This window comes from Rhipicephalus microplus, chromosome 4 (assembly GCF_043290135.1).
Source record: "Rhipicephalus microplus isolate Deutch F79 chromosome 4, USDA_Rmic, whole genome shotgun sequence".
Lineage (NCBI taxonomy): Eukaryota > Metazoa > Arthropoda > Arachnida > Ixodida > Ixodidae > Rhipicephalus > Rhipicephalus microplus.
This window is the reverse complement of record NC_134703.1, coordinates 12,765,641-12,785,313: the sequence shown is the minus strand read 5'-3', so window position 1 is coordinate 12,785,313 and position 19,673 is coordinate 12,765,641. Positions and strand designations below refer to the sequence as shown.

At 46.8% G+C, this 19,673-nt stretch overlaps 1 protein-coding gene across 2 annotated transcripts in view; it reads left to right on the top strand.

Annotated features, from left to right (window-relative positions):
- LOC119171633 (retinoblastoma-binding protein 5 homolog) overlaps positions 1–17,443 on the top strand; it is an 85,222-nt gene extending 67,779 nt beyond the window's left edge. The window contains exons 13-15 of one of the 2 annotated variants that reach the window (XM_037422420.2): positions 1,626–1,731; positions 6,194–6,319; positions 17,219–17,443. In XM_037422420.2, coding sequence (XP_037278317.1) covers positions 1,626–1,731; positions 6,194–6,319; positions 17,219–17,262 — 276 coding nt within the window. In that variant the 3' untranslated portion in view covers positions 17,263–17,443. The remainder of the gene's footprint in view (positions 1–1,625; positions 1,732–6,193; positions 6,320–17,218) is intronic. The other variant, XR_012894833.1, reaches the window with a different exon arrangement.
- Positions 17,444–19,673: the final 2,230 nt, after the last annotated feature.

The following is a 19,673-nucleotide window of genomic DNA, read 5'->3' as shown; positions in this document are numbered from 1 at the left end:
CCATGGACCTCTGTGCTTAGAAATATTTCTAAGTTCTCACGTTTTCACGACTTCTGCCGAGAGACAAGCAGCCCTTGATACTGTCAAAGTGTTGGGGAGGACGGAAGAAAGGGAGTAACACAGCACCTGTGTTGCGTCCTTTCTTCTGTCCTCATTCCGTTTGCGCTCATGTTGACAACTCACTCAAGCTTCTACATTGCAAATGAGTTCGGCAGAAACCTTTAAAGTGGTGGAAAGGTTAGAAAGCGAAAGAAGACAACCACCCATGTTGTAGCACGAATCTACTAGGAGAAATCTTTCTGAGAAAGATTGAAAAAATAATTTGGTTTCTGAGTTGAGAAATCCATACGGATTTCCTTGTGACTTCGTGCTACAACATGGGTGGTTGTCTTCTTTTTCTTTGTTGAGCTTCTACATTACATATTGTGTTCCAACAAGTACCATATGTGTCAACAGTAGTCAGTGTCCTGTGCCGTACGAAAGCAGCCATGGTCTTCATCTCTGCCTTTGTCCAATTTCGCGTTTGTGAATATAGTATTTGATTTTTGCCATTGGCACCATGTTTGTTTGCCAGCTTCTGTGGGGCTAGAGAGTAATGATAGGGCAGATAATATAGCTTGAAGGCGCACCGACTCAAAGAATCGGCAGTAACCCCTGACGACATCCTTGAGAGACAAAGAACATAAAGGCAAAGATTTAGCCCGGCACTCTCCTAACTTGTTATAGGGCAGGCTAGGAAGTGATATTGGCTGTAATTATCCCAATCTATTAATATGTAATGAAATCCACTCACCGTAGTACCAGGACAGCAGGCCAGTAGACAGGAAATTTTTCAAGTGGGAGAGGAGAGATAGGGGGGGGGGGAGGTAGGGGGGCTGTCGGTTTGTTGGACACATGTCTGCGATGTTGCAAGTGGTGATCTCTCAACCATGTAATGTGGCTGTGTAGGCTCCTGAAATCAGCTCATCTTCACTAGAAAAAAAAAAAACATTTTAGGGTAGTGTGAGGTCTGAGCAGAGATCAAGTGAGTCAAGTTACTCTGCTCAGTCAAGTACCGCGAGCCACACAGGCCAATGGGGCTCTGGACTGAGGGACCCAGCTACCTTTACCCAGAAGTAAAATTATGTGTCTAGTAGTACTACTGAATATGGTTTTGTGTTTGCTACGTACTCTTATGAGCAGTCATTAAGTTTTCCTGCTTAAGCAAATAACTTCAGTTCATAAAACTTGTTACAGATTTTCTTGTCTTCCAAACAGTTGCTTAAAAGCTGTTGTGTGAAAGGATTAGCCACTTCCGATTGTGTGTAATGGTCACTGTTTATTTAATCCTTGTTACAGCTCACTGACACAGACGTGATAAAGATGCTTAATTTCATTTCTTGTAAGACATTTATTAATGCAGTGTCGCTGTTTTACTTATAGCATTCTATTTTATATTTGTCATTCTTGTTTCTAGTGCTAGTAGAAAATTGACTGGCTATCCCCTTCAAGTCTATAGCTTTCAGAACGTGCACGGACACTTATTAAAAGTATTTTACAGTAAGCTTATGCTTTGCAAACCTTAGTTGCATCTAGCAAATGAATGCTTATTTCTCAGTTGTGTTCATGCAAAACTTCCTTTCTAGGCCAGTGAAGAGGTTGGCACGAAGCGCCCCAGTGCCCAGGCAGAGTCACCCAAGAAGAAGAAGCCCAAGACCTATGACATAGAGCTGAAGGACGCTCCTATTGGGGGTAGAGAAACTACAATGTCTATTTCATGTGTCACAGAAAGTGTCCGTACATACACTTTTGATCCCGACGGCAGCGACTTTTAGCGCGCAATGGACCCACTTTATCTCAAAGTGAAGCAAATCTCGAATGCGCCGATGGCGTGGACAGCTGTGTTTCCTGTTTTTCTTTTGCGAATTTGGGGATGATGCACATTTAATGGGACAGTGATATAATGAATAATGCAGAGGCATCATGCACAGCATGTTGTGCAGTCTTTATTGACTATTTCAGATCAACAGTTTGTGAACTCTGTATCAGGACTTGGGAGTCTTATTTTGCAATGGACAGCTCAAACCCTGAAAATACTAGCCACAGTTCACTGCTAAGCTGTGCTTTAGGGCTGACAGTTATAACTGTCACTTACTTCCTTAGAGCTAGGCAATTACTTTGATGAAAAGTTTTTTCTTTTTATAGCTGCAGTTTTAAGCTTGGCTTTTTACTTTCCATAAAGTGTTGTTATAATTTTTCTTGTATATTTGTAAGGCATGCTTCAGCATTTATTTCTGTTACCTTCACAAGCAAAACCACTTGTTATCGGCATTGTGCAATATCATTGAGCAGCACCTATTTCATCCATTTTCTGCAGTAATCTAGCAGGGCCAAGTTCTCTGTCATAGAAAAGCAAGTGGGTTTCCCCAAGGCTAGAAGAGGTTAATAAACTCCTGTGCATTAGTGCACCCAAGCAAGCATTTGTCACTCCAAGGGAATTTCCTAGTGAATCATGCCAATCTCATCATTTCTGTGATCTAGTACGCAAGTTTCGGAAGACACGACACAGAAATCAATTTTTTGCTTTAGGGTAAACATGGCCTAGCATAACTTAACAATGGATAAGAGTGCCTGTGTAAAAGAACATGACAGGAACCCAGCTGTGAGTCCTTGGCTTGCAAAAGTTTGGCTGCAGGGCACTGGGAATGCCACGTAACAGTAGTAGGTAACAGTGCAGACCATTCATTAAACATACTCTGAAAAATTACACTCAAGAATATTATGTTTACTTTTGTAGCCTAATTATACTAAGTGAATGTTATGTCACCAGATGCTATGTTTCAAGAGAAAGTTCAGGTATATGGATAAGTTGCATGTACTTTTCAGAAATGTTCCTGTTTTACATCCACATTTGTTGTTTCCTTTGTTGCCTTGCACGAAAAGGTGGAGGAGCCTCGTTTTCAAGGAAGCACGAGAAAAGTGGGTTAGACGCAGACCTGGTTGTCCTGTACAAAACCTTGTCGTAGCTCAGTGGGTTCATTTTAAGATTTCACACCTGTTTGGTGCAAGCTCAGCACACTGCTACTTGCTAGTAAAACTATTAAAGTAGCTGTTGACTCATTGTGGCATCGTTAACTTTTAACCATATTCTCACAGTTACACATAAAATTTCCCAGTGTTCACACCCACAAAAAAAAAAAAGCTTAGGTTGAAAATGTTTGTTTGCATCAAGCTTGTTAGCAAGACAAAGACTACCCTTACTTTAGGAAAAAAGAGGGACTGCCTTTTAAATGTTCTTAATTAAAAAAAGTTACAAGTTATTCTGCATAAGAGATGATTGTTGCATTTTGAATAAGTGATTGCAGATATTTTGAATACCTATTATAAAAACTACACTGATTTTCATTGATATAAATATCTGCTATTTTCATTGCTCCCTGTGCCCTCGCATTTGGGAAACTGCATACCTGATAGAAATCATAAAGTATTGTGTGCAATATGAAATATCGATAAAGGGTATTTTGCGGTAATAATTGTAGTTGTATAGCCTATGGTACTGTAAGGAATTCTAGGTGGGGTAAAAAATCCCGGGCCGACAACAGTAATATGTGAGGAGATAGCGGCTGTTCAACATTGCCCTTTCATGCACGAATACTCGGCCCTGGCTGTTCCGAGCCAAAGCGAAATAATAAAAAAATGGCTCCGCTGCATATGTCACTGCAAATGTCATCGAAAGACGACAGTCTTGCGTCTGGGGAGAGTGAAAAAAAACGTTTATTTGACGTTCTACGCGAGAAAACCGGTGAATTGTATTCTGGAGGTGCTTCGTTTGAGTGTCTCTATCTGTGCAGCGAAGGCGAACGAGCGCATCGAGTCACGTTAGACACAAGGGCTATCTGGCAGTTATCTTAGGAAGCAAAGGAAGGCGTGCACGCCTGTCTCAGAGGCGATAAGGTTTAGATTGCAAAGCGACAGGCAGGTGCCAGCACCCTAACGTCTTAGCAAAGCATTGGAAACACTTGCCTTTTTGAGCATAGCGTTGCATTCTCAGCGCAGCGTGATAGACGCTACGATCCTTTGAATTATTTATGTATGCCTTCTCTAGTGTAAAGACACACAGAGAGAATGTTGACAAGTAATGGTGCTTCAGATATGCGCAATCATTTCTTTCTAATTGACAATCGCACAAGTATGAACGCTTGAACTTGAGCAATATTGGTGGGTGCTGCGGATGGGGTTGGCCGTTTGGGGCATCATTATGGCGGGCAAACAGAGAAATGTACAGAAAGACGGACAGACCAAGATTTTTCCGTCGAAGTACCCTAAGAAAGACCATCGTCTTTAATAATCGTTGGCGTACTGTGTCCCTAATTCCGCGTTCGATCGTGAGGGAAGACCTAGGGGAGAATATTTTGACCACCTGGTGTTCGAATCTTTAGCGTTCACCTAATTCTAAGTAGACGGGTCTTTAGCATTCTGCCCACGTTTAAATACGGTCGCCGTGGCCGGAATTCGATCTCGCAACTTTTTCGAGCCAGACCAAGCAAGTGTATTCGCGCTCAGGGACGCAACAAATGACTGCATAAGGGAGGGAGGGAAGTAACTTTATTGGCACCTGTCAAATGGATGACGGGGTAGAGGCGTCACCCTAAACGCACACTCATCCTCCCGTATCTGGAGTAATGGTGCCTGTAGAGGGGGCGCTCACGTGTTCAGAACCCTTGAATTAGTACTAGGTAATGAATAGTTTAAATAAATATATATGTTACTAGCGGACTTACAATTACTATAGCTGTCGTGTTCAAAAAATAGGCGGAGGGTGGCTAAAAGTAATATAACTACTTTAGATCCACTAACACGTGAGTTTTGCGCTCGTACGTGACGCCATCAATATATTCGTAGAATGAGAGAAATGCGAAGGAGGGAGGGAGAACTAGAAGCTGCCATCAAGTATTCAAAGGAAAGAAAAAAAGGCCAAACTTAATCTGCATTGCAGAGCGCTAAAAGAAGTACCTCAGTGTCTAGCAAAAAACATAGGCCAAAACAAAAACGTATGCAACACACGCGTCGTTGCGCAGGTGGCGCCTGTGGTGGCCACAATGTAGGGTGCCTGAATGGTTTCCCTCGCCCGCCGCTCCGTACGGCGGGCGAGGGAAACCATTCAGGCACCCTACCACAATGGATGTCTGCGGCGCGAGCAGCGCTCCGGCTGAATACAAGAGAATCGCTTTAGCCTCGTTTTCAGTTATTCGATTTGCCAGTATGAAAGAGTTTGATGAACTCTCGTGTGTAGTAGAGTAAATGTCTTCTCCTTACACTTGCCGTTGCAGTCGAAGTCGGGAAGGAAATTTCTAAGGATGTCGGTGACAAATAGGATAAAGTTTTTTTTAGGCGCCGATGCCACTATAAGGTTACTTAACACTGTGTACTGGAACAAACGCGCCAATGTATCGGATGCGGTAGTTGCGAAATATTGCGCGGTCCCGTACGTGTTCGCAGTGCAGCAACGCGTGGAACCAGGAGAGGCGCGCCCTCGATTTGTGTGAAATTCGCCACAACTCCGGTTACTGAATAAATGCTAGTATTCATTAGGAGATTGAATAATTTTACATGCTAAAACTGTCAAAAAACGAAAAATGATGTGTGGCTAGTTTAAAAAGCCGGCGGCGTGGATTCGTGAATTCATGTCGGCTTCGGTCGGCTTCGGCAGCTAATGGCCGAGATTTCTTTCTTTGAATGAAATGGTTGACGGGGGAAAAAGAAAGTGAGGGGGGGGGGGGGGGAATTTTCAAACGCACAGGCATAGGTAACTTTTTTAATTGTCGACTTCATTGCTGTTTACACGTTACAGTGACAACTATACTGACATGACCAGCGTACAAAAGTCACAATGCAAGCCAGCGTCTGGAATGTTTGCCTATCACACCATGATGCAAAGCACTTAAGATAAAAAAACAAACAAGCGTTGGCGCTTTTTCGCTTCGCACGCTCGCGAAAAAAAAAAAAGCGGGAGAAATCTTGACGGTTTTAGGGTCGCTGCAAACGGAATATCTTCCGTGAATGCTAAGCCTTCGGGCAGCGTCGGCTTCGGGTGTGCTAGGAGGCGTCGTAAGCAGTGCAGATGTCTGGACTCGTCAGAGTACCTCCTCGAGAGGTGCCGTCGTTCTTCCAAGGATCTTGCAGGGCATGTGTGACTTTGCTATGCTGGTTTCAGAGACGCACCCGCTGCTGAGCACTAAGGTGAAGGACAAGAGCCAGCAGCCGCGCAAGAAGCCGGGCAAGAGCAGCGGCGGCCAGGAAGCGAAGTCCCCGAGGACGTCCAAGCTGTCCAAGCTCAAAGGTTCGTGCACCTCCGCCCGATTTTTCTCGCGAAACGAGGCACTTGAATGTCGTCCCCGCGTTTTTTGAAACGCCGCGTCTTGAATGTGGGGAAAGGTAAAATAAGAGCGCGCAGAGTCATTAGAAAAACGGGATCACTCTAAACTTGACCGCTACTTCGGTGATGTGCTGCGCCGCCGCAAGCACTTCGTGTCATTTTATAAGCTTGTAAACCTAGTATCCTGAACGATGGAGTACGACGGAACTCACGCAGTTAGGCGCGGCAAGACCTCTGAGGAAAGGTGGCTTTGCATGCTGTGCTTCAGTTGCGCCCATGCTGTTTACATGCGCAGCATAGTTAATAATGCGAGAACAAGGGCGAGCTCTCGGGCAAGACTGTCGTAAACTAATCCTCCACTCGTCAATTAACGTCGGTCGTTTAGACTGCGAAAATCACAAGCAAGGAATAAATTTGACCCAAACTACCTGTGGGCTGCTTCAAAGCTGGAAGTAACAGAAGCAGTTTTGACAGTGCGAACAAAAGCGGGAAATGCCGTCTCGCTGCCCGTTCTTTTTCATTCATGTTGTGTTCACTTCGGTGACGCGCACAGCAGCATCTGTACGATGGAGAGGGAAGATTACTTGGCGCCAGCAGCTTGCGCCGTGTTTCAGTTGCAGCGCGGCTCCATTGACCCCCTTGTTGCAGCACTTTCGTACTGCTTGGTTAATGCGTGGCGTGCGATGGCAGCGCAGCTCGCTAAGAAAAGTTTGGGCGCGCAGGTCGTTTATGGGGAGTACAGCGGCGGCCAAGACCCTTGTTTTCTCTTAGCTTGAAGGGCCGCGGCTGCGCCTGACGTTCCCGAGGTTGCGTTATCTTCCTGCGGTGCAAGCTTTTTTTTTTTTTTTTGTTCCACGCCTCACACTTCCTCACCCTTTGGTGCTTTCTCTCACTTCCTGACCGGCCGTCCGCACTAACCATGCTTTCATTCGCCGCTGAAACAGCCTTCTCTCGTCTGCACCTTCGACTGCAACGCCACCACGGTGGAAGAATTCCGACGTGAGCGCTACAAATACTTGCAGTGCGGTGAATTTCGGGGCTCGTGTGAACCATGTAAGGGCTTGTGTAGATAGCGTGTCGTCGTTGGTGGTGCTATGCGGGCAACCAATAGGGAAGTGTTACTGTAACGCAACTGCATGCGCCGATTTTGAGAGCGCTGTGATGCAGCAACGGAATTGCTTCGAGCCACAAAGAAGGAGCAAGGTATATATAGACAAGTAGCGAAGGCTCCATAGAAACCGATACGTTCAGAAAATGGCGGCTGATCAGCTCAAGGGGCTTAGCGCCATCTCTGTGAGGAGGGAACCCTTCCGGTAGAACAACAAAAAAAAAAAAAATAGCGGATGTGACGCAATAGCTGGTAAAAAAAGGTGACGTCATTTTGTGTGCACTAGTGCGAAATTTGATCTTAAATTACTTTTCATGGGCCCCTGATCGTTAAGGGCTCGCACTAAAGCAATCACCGGCGAGTCATCCACGAGTGCGCTTTAAGTAAAGGCCGGCTAATCTAATACGGATTCATGGCTAAATAGGGATGTTTAAATGTACTACCGTTCACTTCACTTCCCCTCCGTTTGCAAGGAAACCTATTCTTCGAACTTTTATTCGCCGTTCGTGACATCTTTCGCCGATGAATTAAGGCAAGCAACAGCGTAGCAGCGTATGCGCGTGGCTTATTTGCTTCACACATACGCAGGTTTCTTTGCCATGCACAATGCTTGTGATCTTCTGCTTTAACAGGAAGAAATGACGTCTATAGTCACGCCAAATTGATGACATTTTAGTTTTATTCAGTGATCACAATAGTTAAAGTTTATTACACTGCACAAAATGGTAATAGGAACAAAAAAATCTGCGCGCTCTCCCTGTGATATGTTTTTTTTTCTTCATTATGTTCCAGTAAATTACCGCTACCTATATGCGAATGAAGACATGCGAATTGTACCGTGATAGGTAACTTGGCAATCTGCTCGGCAATAACGCGAATAGGAGGCACAGCATGCTCAAAAGGAAACCGGGATGTAGGAATACTCAAGAATCAAAGTCCAGGTAGCAGTGCGTTCCGAGCCATTGTCCTTGTTTCCTATCCTAGCTAGCAGTGCATTCCGAGCCATTGTCCTTGCTTCCTATCTAGAAGACATGGGTCACCAGGCATACCTTTGTTGCTACTGCATCCTTGCACAGCACATCGTTTTCGCAGCCACCGGCGAAATTCTCGGCGTTAAATGTAACACGCACCGTTCCGCTGCCCGTTGGACACTGCACTGAAGACGTTCATCAAAGATAAAACGCACCTAACAATTTCGCGCACAACAGAGAACGCGAGCAAGCGCAGAACACTAAGACACGTGAGGTGGTGTGTCTTCGCAGACAAATTTTACGAGCGGGCCTTGCCATGTGTACCCATGTAGTGCAAGTGCTGCACTGAGTAATAATAGCGTGGGCAGAGGGCGCTTGAAAAAAGATTTTTCGTAATAATAAAAGCCGTCATATATTCTTTGTTCACTACACCTACTTAATATTGTTGGGGAAAAGAAATCTTATTTTGTAAATCCTTTTGATTGCTTGGACTTTTAATTAACCTTGTATTTTTTTTCAATAATCGTGTTTGGTCCCTCCAAACATAGTCATGCTTCAATCGCATCTCCCGATGCAGATGTCGCCGTCAATAGCTTCTGAATCGCTTTTCGCCCGAGCCTTCGCGACCTATTTGAGTAGACTCTGGAAGCAGCCCGAAGAAACAAATTCTACAGACGTATGATATTGGAGTTGCAAACAAGTCTGTCGCATCTCCCGGGGAAAGCGCTCGTAAGCACGTGTGATGTGACCAGCGCGACCCCTCATATAGCGCCGCATCACGACCACTGCCTGAGCGGCTCCCGTTCAGAAGCGCGCGTTTGCACTGGCTTGATTGATTGATTGGTTGATTGATTGATTGATATGTGGGATTTAACGTCCCAAAGCCACTATTTTATTTGAGAGACGTCTTTGTGGAGGGCTCTGGAAATTTCGACCACCTGGGGTTCTTTAAAGTGCCCCCAAATCTTAGCACACGGGCCTGCTGCATTTTTGCCTACATCGAAAATGCAGCCGCCGCAGCCGGGATTCGATCCCTTGATCTGCGGGCCAGTAGCCGGGAACCTTGCCACGAGACCACTGCAGCGGAGTAGTTTGCACAGGCGTCGAACGAAATAGAGAACCACGCTTGCTCCGTTCAAGCGTGGTTCGTCCGTCCGCAGTTCGTCCGTAGGTCACGCTACGTATATCTGGCATAGCTGAGCTGAGCCACTAGTTTTATTTATTTTCTTGGGGGGGGGGGGGGGCGTGAAGGGTTGGGGGTTGCAGTCGGTTTTGTTGGTTCTTTACGTGCTTGCGCAAATAAAAATAAATGCGAATTATGAAAAAACTGGGCCATCTCCCCGAAGAGAAGCCTGATGGGATGGCAAGCAGCAGCGGTGCTAACGGCGTTGACCTGGTTGAAACAGGCGCCGACGCAGTTGCTGGAAGAACGGTCTGAAGCGAAACTAAAATATCGGAAATATCGGGAGTTGGGGTTGTTTAATCTGCCCCCCTTCCCGGCTATGCGTTGACGTAAAGGTAGTCTCCAAATCTGGATGGTGGGGAAAGAAGGGCGCTGAACTTGGGCTGCAGGCTCGAAGCTGGGAATGACCAGTGGTCTGGCCTCACCACACAGGCTGCTCTGAGCGGCACGACGTATGCGCTCGAAGTTATGGAGAGACCAGACAGTCCTTAGTGACCTCGCCAACTTCGCTACGTTCGACAGTTTTTTTTTCCTATTTCTTTATTGCTTGGTTAACTTTAAGGGGAGGGCGAAGCCCGCTGGTTGCTTTTAACACGGGCGCATCTGTTCTCCTAGCGGTGCATGGCGCAAAAAACGACAGCGCTAAGCCTCCACACGAGCTTCGAAGAGATCGCGCGCTAAGCTCGTGTTGCCTGCCGTGCTTGCTGTGGGTTAAAATGCGCGGGACGCAAAGGGTTCGTACGAGGGTTCTCCGAGGGTTCTCCGAGGGAGAGGGTCGCTTCGAGAAGAGTTATGGGATTAGTGGAGCCACAAGCGGGCGCTCTCGCACTGACGCACTTGTTGCCGCTCGGCCTCTGCCGCTGTCGTTGCTGTTTTCGGAAGCCGGCAATGTGCGGCGCCCGGCTTGGCAACGTCTATTAACGCTAGCGGTGCTGCAGCATTCGCCAGTGTCATTAGCCGCGCGTCCAGCATCCCTGAACGGGAAAACGCGAATGTTTGCGTTACTTTTCTGTTTGCACAAGTTACAAGCGTCTTTCTGTCTCTCTACAGTTCCGTGCAGCGTTATGGACGCGCTATCGTTCGTTTGAGGTGACTTTTCTCTTCCCGACAGGTCCGTGGCGACCTATACGCTGCTTGCTATTTCGTTTGTTGCGTGTACAGTGCGTCGCTTGCTTGCTGAGTTTGAAGAGCGCTGACGCGTGTGGGGGGGGGGGGGGGGATGGCGCACATTTATGCAAGTGTAGCTGGCCCGTATAATATATGCATATTGGCGCCCGTTGACGTGCGCGATACGCGTAATGTCACGCTCGTCTGTCGCTGCTCCCGATCGCATATGCATAAGTTGCCTGTTCGTGACTTTGCACGCCCGGCCTGGCGTGCGTTGCTGGCCCGGCTACGGTTGGATTCGTTTAATGTAATTTCAACGCTTGGCTTTGTGACTGGAATTCGAAGATGTTGTTTAAATGCGAAGCATCTCTTAGCGAACTTCAGCGACTTTGAGCGTATCTATCTATCTAGCCGCCTACGACTTTTAGCTCTCCTGGCCGTTTAGATAATGTTATCGATTGCAAACGTGGTATGTCATGACATGACGGTATGAAGAAGATATTTGATTAGTTATAACATGAAAATCATGACGTGTGTCATGAATGTCATTATTTACATTTTATGGCCCTGCAGCTCTTGCGGAGGTTTCGTTCACATGGCATGTTGCAAAACTGATATGGTATGACATGACTGCATGCCGAACACAAGCGACCGACGCTAACATGAAAATCATGACATGCGTGTTGTGTAAGAACATGACTACATGCCATGCTCATGATGCGCTCACGCCTGTTTCGCCAGCGTCACATATACCAAATTGGTTATTACGGCATGTGAATCAATGACGAAGGTATGATACTGGTGCGAACATGATAAACATGAGATGCGTGTCATGTAACAACATGACTACATGCTACGCTCATGATGCGCTCGTGGCCGTTTCGCTAGCTTCACATATGCCAAATATAGTATTACGTGACGCCAATGAAGGACGAAGGTGTGTGACATGTGCAAACATGATAATCATGAGATACGTGTCACGTGAGAACGTGACTAGAAGGCACACCCAAGGCGCCAATGTATATCGACGTGACGCGGTGCGCGTGCTCGCCGGCGTTCACATCGTCACGTCACGCCGGCGTTGCCACGCCAGGCGCCGGTCCTGCCATATACACGCAGGTGCTCGCTGCGTTGCTTTGGCGCATGCGCATTTGAGCGCACCCGGCGTCCCTCCCTCACGAGAAGACGGGGACGCAGTGTTTTCTGGGTAACGCATCGGCGCGAAATGCGGCATGTCGCATTTCGCGCCGGTTGTGGTCTGGTCGCGCCTGGCGTCAGACTATAGAGTGCTCGCGTTCTGGCAACGTAGCGTCGTTGTGCCCAGCGTGCGCGCGCGTCGACGCTACATTGGAGTTTGAGGGCCAAACCTCATAAGCGCGAAAATGCACGTGACAGCGACGAGCGACGCGACGTAGATCGTCTTCGCGCGATCAGTCGCTAGCGCAGGCAAACCTCATTCACGCGACGGCTTCGGCGAGCGAATTCCACTGTTGCTGGCACGAGGCCGTCTACTCGCACCATGAAAACCGCGTAGCGAGCGGTATGCAATTTAAAATAAGATATATTGTTGTGTAATGGAACGGAAAGTGTTTAATATTGCCTTGCAGCACTTTTTTTATATGCACATGCGTAAACATTGCGTTATTTCTTGTTGCGCATACGTGCCTCGGGCAGGGTCACGTGCACCTATGTAGTCTTTGTCTTTTCCGGTTTTTCGCTATTGGCTCCTTGAGGCCAGCCTTCCGGGCGATGAGCGACGGTTTCCAAATCTGGAGAACCGAGCGATCGCGCGAAAATGAGCACGCGACACGTCGCGCGAACGCCCTGTTTCGTCGCTCATAGCATCGCTCGTCGCTGTCGCGTGCATTTTCGCGCTTATGAGGTTTGCTCTTAATGGGCCCTTTATGATGCACTCGCGGCCGTTTAGCTTGCTCCACATATACCAAATTTGGTGTTACGTGATGTTAATGGATGACGAAATATATGACTGGTGCAAACATGATAATCGTGACATGCGTGTCATGTAAGAACATAAGAACATTCCACGCTCATAGTGTGTTCGCGGCCGTTTCAATAGCTCCACATATACGAAACTTGGCATCACGTGATGTGAATAGATCGCGAAGGTAAACCACACATCGAAACAAGATAATCATGACACGGAAGTCATGTACGGCATCATTTACCTCCACCTCGTAACATTGTGCTTATCTTAAAGCGGCATATCACCATTTCTCATTCGTGCTTCTCAAATCATCGATTCCCACTGTACGTGGGATCTCGAGAAACTGAAAATCTCGCGGTGCCGACAATGAACAGCTTGCCGCTGCTTGCCGCGCGATTGTGCCGACGGATGGGACGCCGTCGCGACATGCTTCCCGCTAGGGTGCGTGCACTTTTCGCAGCTGTCGCCGGCGTTGTGAGGGTTAGCGAAGCTGATCGCTTTCGCAAATTGCGACGTCAACACCGACTAGTAGCGAGCCAGGGAAGCGGAACGCAAGCGTCGGCAGTGAAATACCAGCGACCCCGACGAAGCGGGAGTCAAGAACACCGATCGCGTACGAAAATACAGGCGGCGCGTGGGTAACACCGATGAGACGTGAGGTGAAGAAGCCGAGCGCAAGCGTCTGTAATGCGTCCCGCCTCCCGTGTCTTTGCGTTTCAAATGGCATTCTTGGCTTAGGTGCACTGGTACCGGGACTGTGGAAAGAAAGTTACGTCAAACACCGCCCGATTTTCACACTTCGCTACGGGGCAACTGAACGTGTGAACCACAAAGCTCGAACCCGCTACAGCAGCGCTGTGTGCAAGAAACGTCATTTAGCAGATGACAATTTCCAGGGTCCTGTTTGTACTGCTAGTAAGAGAGAAAACAAAAGGAAATCAAACAGTGAGAGACACTTGCGATACGTTACGTGTCCAGCGGGTGCACATCTGTTCTCCAGGCGGTTGTGCTGCATCGATTCTGTACCAACTCGACGAGGGTTACGGTAATTTCCGCATGGCCTTCGGCGTCCAGTGGAATCCTGGCAGCAAAAGTAGCCTTAAGCGCGTACGGTCGGACGATCTAAGCTGACGCACGTTTCCCATGCCGTCCAGCCGTGTTCTGTGGCAGCGCTAGCTGTGAATTACGCCTGCAATGATGGAACGTCACCGCATCGCCTACCAGCGCGGGCAGGCTGATATGATTGCACCACGCTCTACTGTCGACCTCCGCGGTGCCGCCGCCGCGTGGACTTGTGTCATTACCGGCCCAGCCGAACATGCGGCACCGCATGCGTGGTGCCAAGACAAACGTACGGCACAGCACAAGTGCACAGAAAACGCCACCAGTGCCGCCAGCCGAAGATTGCAAAAGAAACGTTTACTCGAGTAAACGCTACACCGAGTTTCAGTTTCGCTTCAAACCGTTCTTCCAGCTCCCAGGTTAACACCCGTTTCAACCGGGTCGATGCCGTGTGCACCGCTACTGTTTCACTTCCCTTCGAGGAGATGGTCCATAGTTTTTTTTTTTTTTGTGAGTTTGAGTTCGAGTTAATCTGGCTTAGGAAAATTTCGGTGAGTCTGAGTGAGTCCAAAGCGAGAGACATATCTCGTGAGTCTAAGTGAGTTCACTTTTTTTTTCTTTGCCGACCTATGGTCCTACCCACTCACCTTCAGCGATACTGTTAGCCTCACCTGGATTCACGTTTGTACTCATGTCCATTGACACCATTCGAAAGCGGTGTCGTTTGTGCATCAATTTAGTAATGACTGATCAGAGGCACGAAATTCGTAGAATGCTGATGAGAGCTGGTTGTACGCTGGTAAATGTGGCATGAGAAGTCATGTGATGACGCTCTATTAGACAGCAGTTTTCCAAAGGGGCCCTTGTACTCCCTTCATTAACATACTGTTACAGAGAGTTGGCCGAAATGCCTCAGAAGTAAACTGCAGTTTCTGAAGAAATATGTTAACGCGATAGAATTAAAGAGCTCGTTTCACCGAAATTTCAGCGTCAGTGTCAGCGGCGTGTGTTGTGAGCGAAAAATCATTTCGGGATCGAAAAATCTAGAAATATGCAAATAAAATAAATAATAAAGCAAATCTGGGTCTAAGTGGGGATTGAATCAGGGTTCTTTGTGTGGAAAGTGGGTGTCCTACCACACAGCCATGGCTGTGCTTGTGAATACAATGAGAACTACTTCTGCTTGTAAATGCATTGAAAGCAACATTCATGCTTTGCAAACACTTGTGTCCCTGTATACATGGTTCACAATACAACATGAAATATTGCTGTAACAAGGCGTGGTACATGTGTACATTGTCCTTGGGCACCAGAACACGGGATTATCATAATGACTACATAGTTTAAGCCAATCATTTACCACAGAAGGCACACACGTTAATGCACGCTTAAGGTCTCCTAGTGGTGCATTGCAAGTTCGAAAAAATTTCGTGCACTTTAACGTACTCTCTAGGAACAGAATATCGCTATCAAGAGTCTCCCAATTCTTTAACCTCTGTTCTGAACCAAAGTACATTGTTGCACAAGCTCTGGGTCCAGGAGCGGTCATAAAAACAGTGAAAACAATCGCAAATATTAGGCTTGGAACATTGAAATGTGTATTGCTCATGGAAGAAAGACAGGGCATTGACCAAAATGCGTGGTGGGGGTAATCGTAACACAGCACCACCACCAAAGGTCTCCTTCTCTTACTGTAAATATGACCACTATGTTTTCCGACATACACAAAAGCTTTCACACGGCAGCAAGTGCACATCTTGAGACAGATGGGCACGCAATAAGAACGATGTATAATCATACGCTTTAGTACCATACAACTCCTTGCCCAGAAACGAAACTAACATACTGTTTCTTTTTTGTGTGGTTTTTTAAATTGCTTCCTTGATTTTTTAGGTGTCTTGAAACAATTCAATAAAGTATTTGAAGGCACTTCGCTCGTAAGATACATGAAAAGTATTTTTTGAAAAATGTGCAATAGGTTTGCTTCACTGCACTAATAAAAGTGGACGATTGGGCCAGTTGGTGATACATAATCTAAGTGTACTGTGGTAGAAAACAGTGTTTTCCACCGCGTAGTGCACTTAGTTCACTGCACTGCACTGCAGAGAGTGCCCGAGTCTAAATGTCTTTGTATAACAGAATGAAAGCAAATTCATTAAACGTAAACAGTTAGATGCGCCGGTGGGTGTTTGCATCTATCGGCATCCACCATGGAATATTTCTGTAAGAGGTAGTCGTCCGAATCCGATGATTTAGACAAGTTGGGGTCACAGCAGTCATAGAAATGAACTTCTTGGGTTGATAGACTATGTGGCACGCCATCAAAATGTGCTAGAGAACATCAACAACTTAGGCGTGTCTGATTCCAGGCCCAGCTGCGGTTCTGCCTGAAATAATAGCTGACTGCAAGCATGAGGTTTAGTACAACGAGAATTCTTTCGGCCTCGCAGCACCGCAATACATTTGAATGCGGGAGAGCGCGAACAGTCAGATTTGAAAAAACGATAGATTTTTCTTTGCACCATATTGACTCTCTGCCGCTAACTTTGGCCGACTTCTTTCGGAAAACACTTGTGCGTGAGCACCATTCCACAGATCAGACGATATTTCTCAAGATTGCTGCTTGTGGAAGCTTGGGCGAACAAGGGGTACGACGACGGTTTCTGAACACGGCATGCGCGTAGTGGGGCGTGAGGTCCGCCACGGTTGACAGTCAGAAATGTTGCTTTTCTGACTGTTGCAGCCTGATGGGTGTCGAACGCACAATGTTGCTGCATGGGACAGCGGCTATGGGAGCAGTATTGTACCGAGTCGTCAGTGCATGTGCTCTACGATTCGTTTCGACGTGGAGCCAGATTGACGCATCAACTTTTACCCCTCTTTCTGTTGGAACACTACGGAAACTTTCCGGATGGGCACACTAGTAATCATAGGTGGGCAAAACTTGTGGAACTTACTTGGGAAATATATCTTGCGCTTAGGGCTCACTCCGACTCACACTCACCAACATTTTCCTGCACCGGACTGACTCGAACTCACAAAAAAAAAAAAACAATGCTCATCCTGACTCGCTCAGACCCACAGCTCGATAGGAGTCTGAAGTCGACTCATAAGTGCGTTAGCCTGGAATTAGCTTTTTCGAATATGGTGTCAATGCTCAGTGCATTTTGATATAGCGCTTTCGAATACGAATTATGACCTCTTGCAAACCAGTAAGGTCACTTTTCTCGAATAATACGTAAGGTATGTTCATCAAGTATATCCCTGAAAAAGTTGGCAGGGTGGTTGAATGAGCGCCTCTCAATAAATATCAAAATTGTGTACAAAGGACACTGCTTTGTAATACATGCGAGTAGACGTTAGTATAAATGTGAATCCTAGTAAGGCCGATAAGTAACACTGAAGATGAGTAGATAAGAACACCAACGTTGTCTTTGTTCACTCGAAATACATTTATTCAGTTTCTACATTTTTTTTCTTTTTCCAGACATCGACGGGGGCAGTTTTGAAGGCTCAAACTCTCCAGCGTGATTACCAGGCCGCCTCACTGCGACCGAGTCTCATCATCATCATCACGATGTATCGAACATAATGGCTGCATGTTACGTGTTTTGTAAAGTTTTAACGCACACGATTTTATCTTGCATATTGCATTTGTTTCTTATTATCGATATTTCAGGTGGATCATATTAAAATGTTGCTTTTAGCCCTATGCACTGCGTTTGTTTACTTGTTTGGAGAAAATGTTCATTCTCTATTTCGCCATGAAGAAGGACCGCAATCATTTACGCACTTGCAACGGAAACACTAAGCTTTTGTGTACTTCACGACGTCACTTCACTCTACATGCCAAGCATGTATACTACAGTTGAGTTTTGGGATTGCCATCTTTGGCTGTGCAGGCTGAATTCTAAAACATATTCACCACTAGCACACAGTTTTAGGACGCAAGAGAGACAACAATCTAGCACATTGTGGTGTCATCTGTCTTACGTCCTTGTCTGAAAGCGCTGCATGTATTTTTGAAGACTACTGGAGATTTCCTGCATTATATCCTGTGGGGTCTAGAAGTGGACAGCGCCATGCTCTTAGAGTGAATGGATGCAGAAGACCTGGTTGAAAAGAACCAAACAACACACATTTAACTACTTTGAGAACTACATTTGGCAACCCAATTAATATACATCGATTGTTATCAACACGCTAAAACAGCCTCCCATGATATTGCACAACACTCAACAACACAACAAACTGTTGTGATCGGCCTCCCTGGCATGGCGCCGCTTAGACGTGAGACGGTTGCTGGACAGCGCTCCCAGAGGTGAACCAAAAGCGACGACGACACGCTAAGCGTACTTAGAATTTTGCGGGGCCGACGTCTCCCCCCGTAGAATTCTTTGAACTTACCCGCCCGACTGCCAGCCTATGAAGGGCTGTTTACAATCACAGCGGCTTAAAAAGTGTGGTTATCTGTGTACGTCTTTGCTCGTCGGAGTGCCGCAGATGTGCCAAGCGAATGAGGTCCCATGTTCGAGTGCGTTCTCAAGTTCTCTTTGCTGCCGCCATGCCGCCGTTTCTACAAACCGCTGCTTGCCTGGCGCCGTTGACTCCTCAGTGCAACGGATTACGGATTTGATTTCTACATAGAACCCAACATCTTCGCGCCGTGCTGAGTCGTGCGCCTGGTGCAATGTTTGTGCAGTGTTTTCTCCCTCACCATGGTACGGACTGGGCGTGCCTCTCCTCTCTTTCCCTGGGTTGGAAAGGAGGTGGCGTTTCACCCTCGCCTTTCGAGGGCAGAGGTGAAGAGGACAATTTGATTGTACCATCCTGGGTTTTATTGTTTTCCCTGCAAGGGATCCTAGGAAGACACGGACTTTAAAAACACGAGCGCAGAGACGCTCGAGGCATGCTACCAAAAACATTGTAGTATTACGCTATCTTGAACCTGTATATAATGTTAATAAATGCTCCTGTTAACCGCACCGGCTTTCTCCTCGACATCTCACCGGGACTTTGGCTGGCTCCAATCTTATGGGCAGACCCCCGACTAGATCAACTGGTTGGCAGCGATGGGATGTCCCATGCTTGACTCGGGCCTCAACGATATGGTGAGTGCTTGACTTCTTTTGAGTTTTGCCAGGTTTTAGCTTTTGAAGTTTTCTAAAACAGTGTGTAATCTTCTGTGCATATAGGCTTCGTTGTACGACTATCGTACGTCACAGCTATTCACTAAATGTTTAGCTTTCATATTCTAAACCAGCAGTAACTTTAACGTATGTGTAGGCTTCGCTGATTCACAACCTAACAATACGACAAGAAAGAAAGTCCTAACTTGTGGAGACCATGGAATTGATAAAGAAGCTAAAGAAGCCAGACCTCTTGCTACTGTGTGAACAGCTGGGAATAGAGGTGGAGAGAGGAGAGAGAAAGCCGCAGCTGATCAGGGCAATTCAGCAGTGTGGTTGATTGATTGATATGTGGGGTTTAACGTCCCAAAACCACCATATGATTATGAGAGACGCCGTAGTGGAGGGCTCCGGAAATTTTGACCACCTGGGGTTCTTTAACGTGCACCCAAATCTGAGCACACGGGCCTACAACATTTTTCAGCAGTGTGGTGCGGAGGATGATGAGATTGAGGAGTGTTGGGAAGTTGTGGAAAAAAGGCAAAAAGAGGCAGAGAAGGACAGAAAAAAAAAAACGGATCGACGCGTTTGGCTTCGCAAGAGTCACAAGCAACCAATAACTCGAATAACGGGAGATCTGCAGCCGAAAAAATGAAATATGTCATGGAACCTTATAAGGCCAATGACGGCATGGGCCTGTTTCTTGTTAATTTTGAAAGGCTATGTGAAAGCCATGAATTTCTACGTGACAGTTGGCCGCAGAGGCTTCTAAGTGTTCTCACTTGTGAAGCGGCCGCAATAATTGCGAGGCTA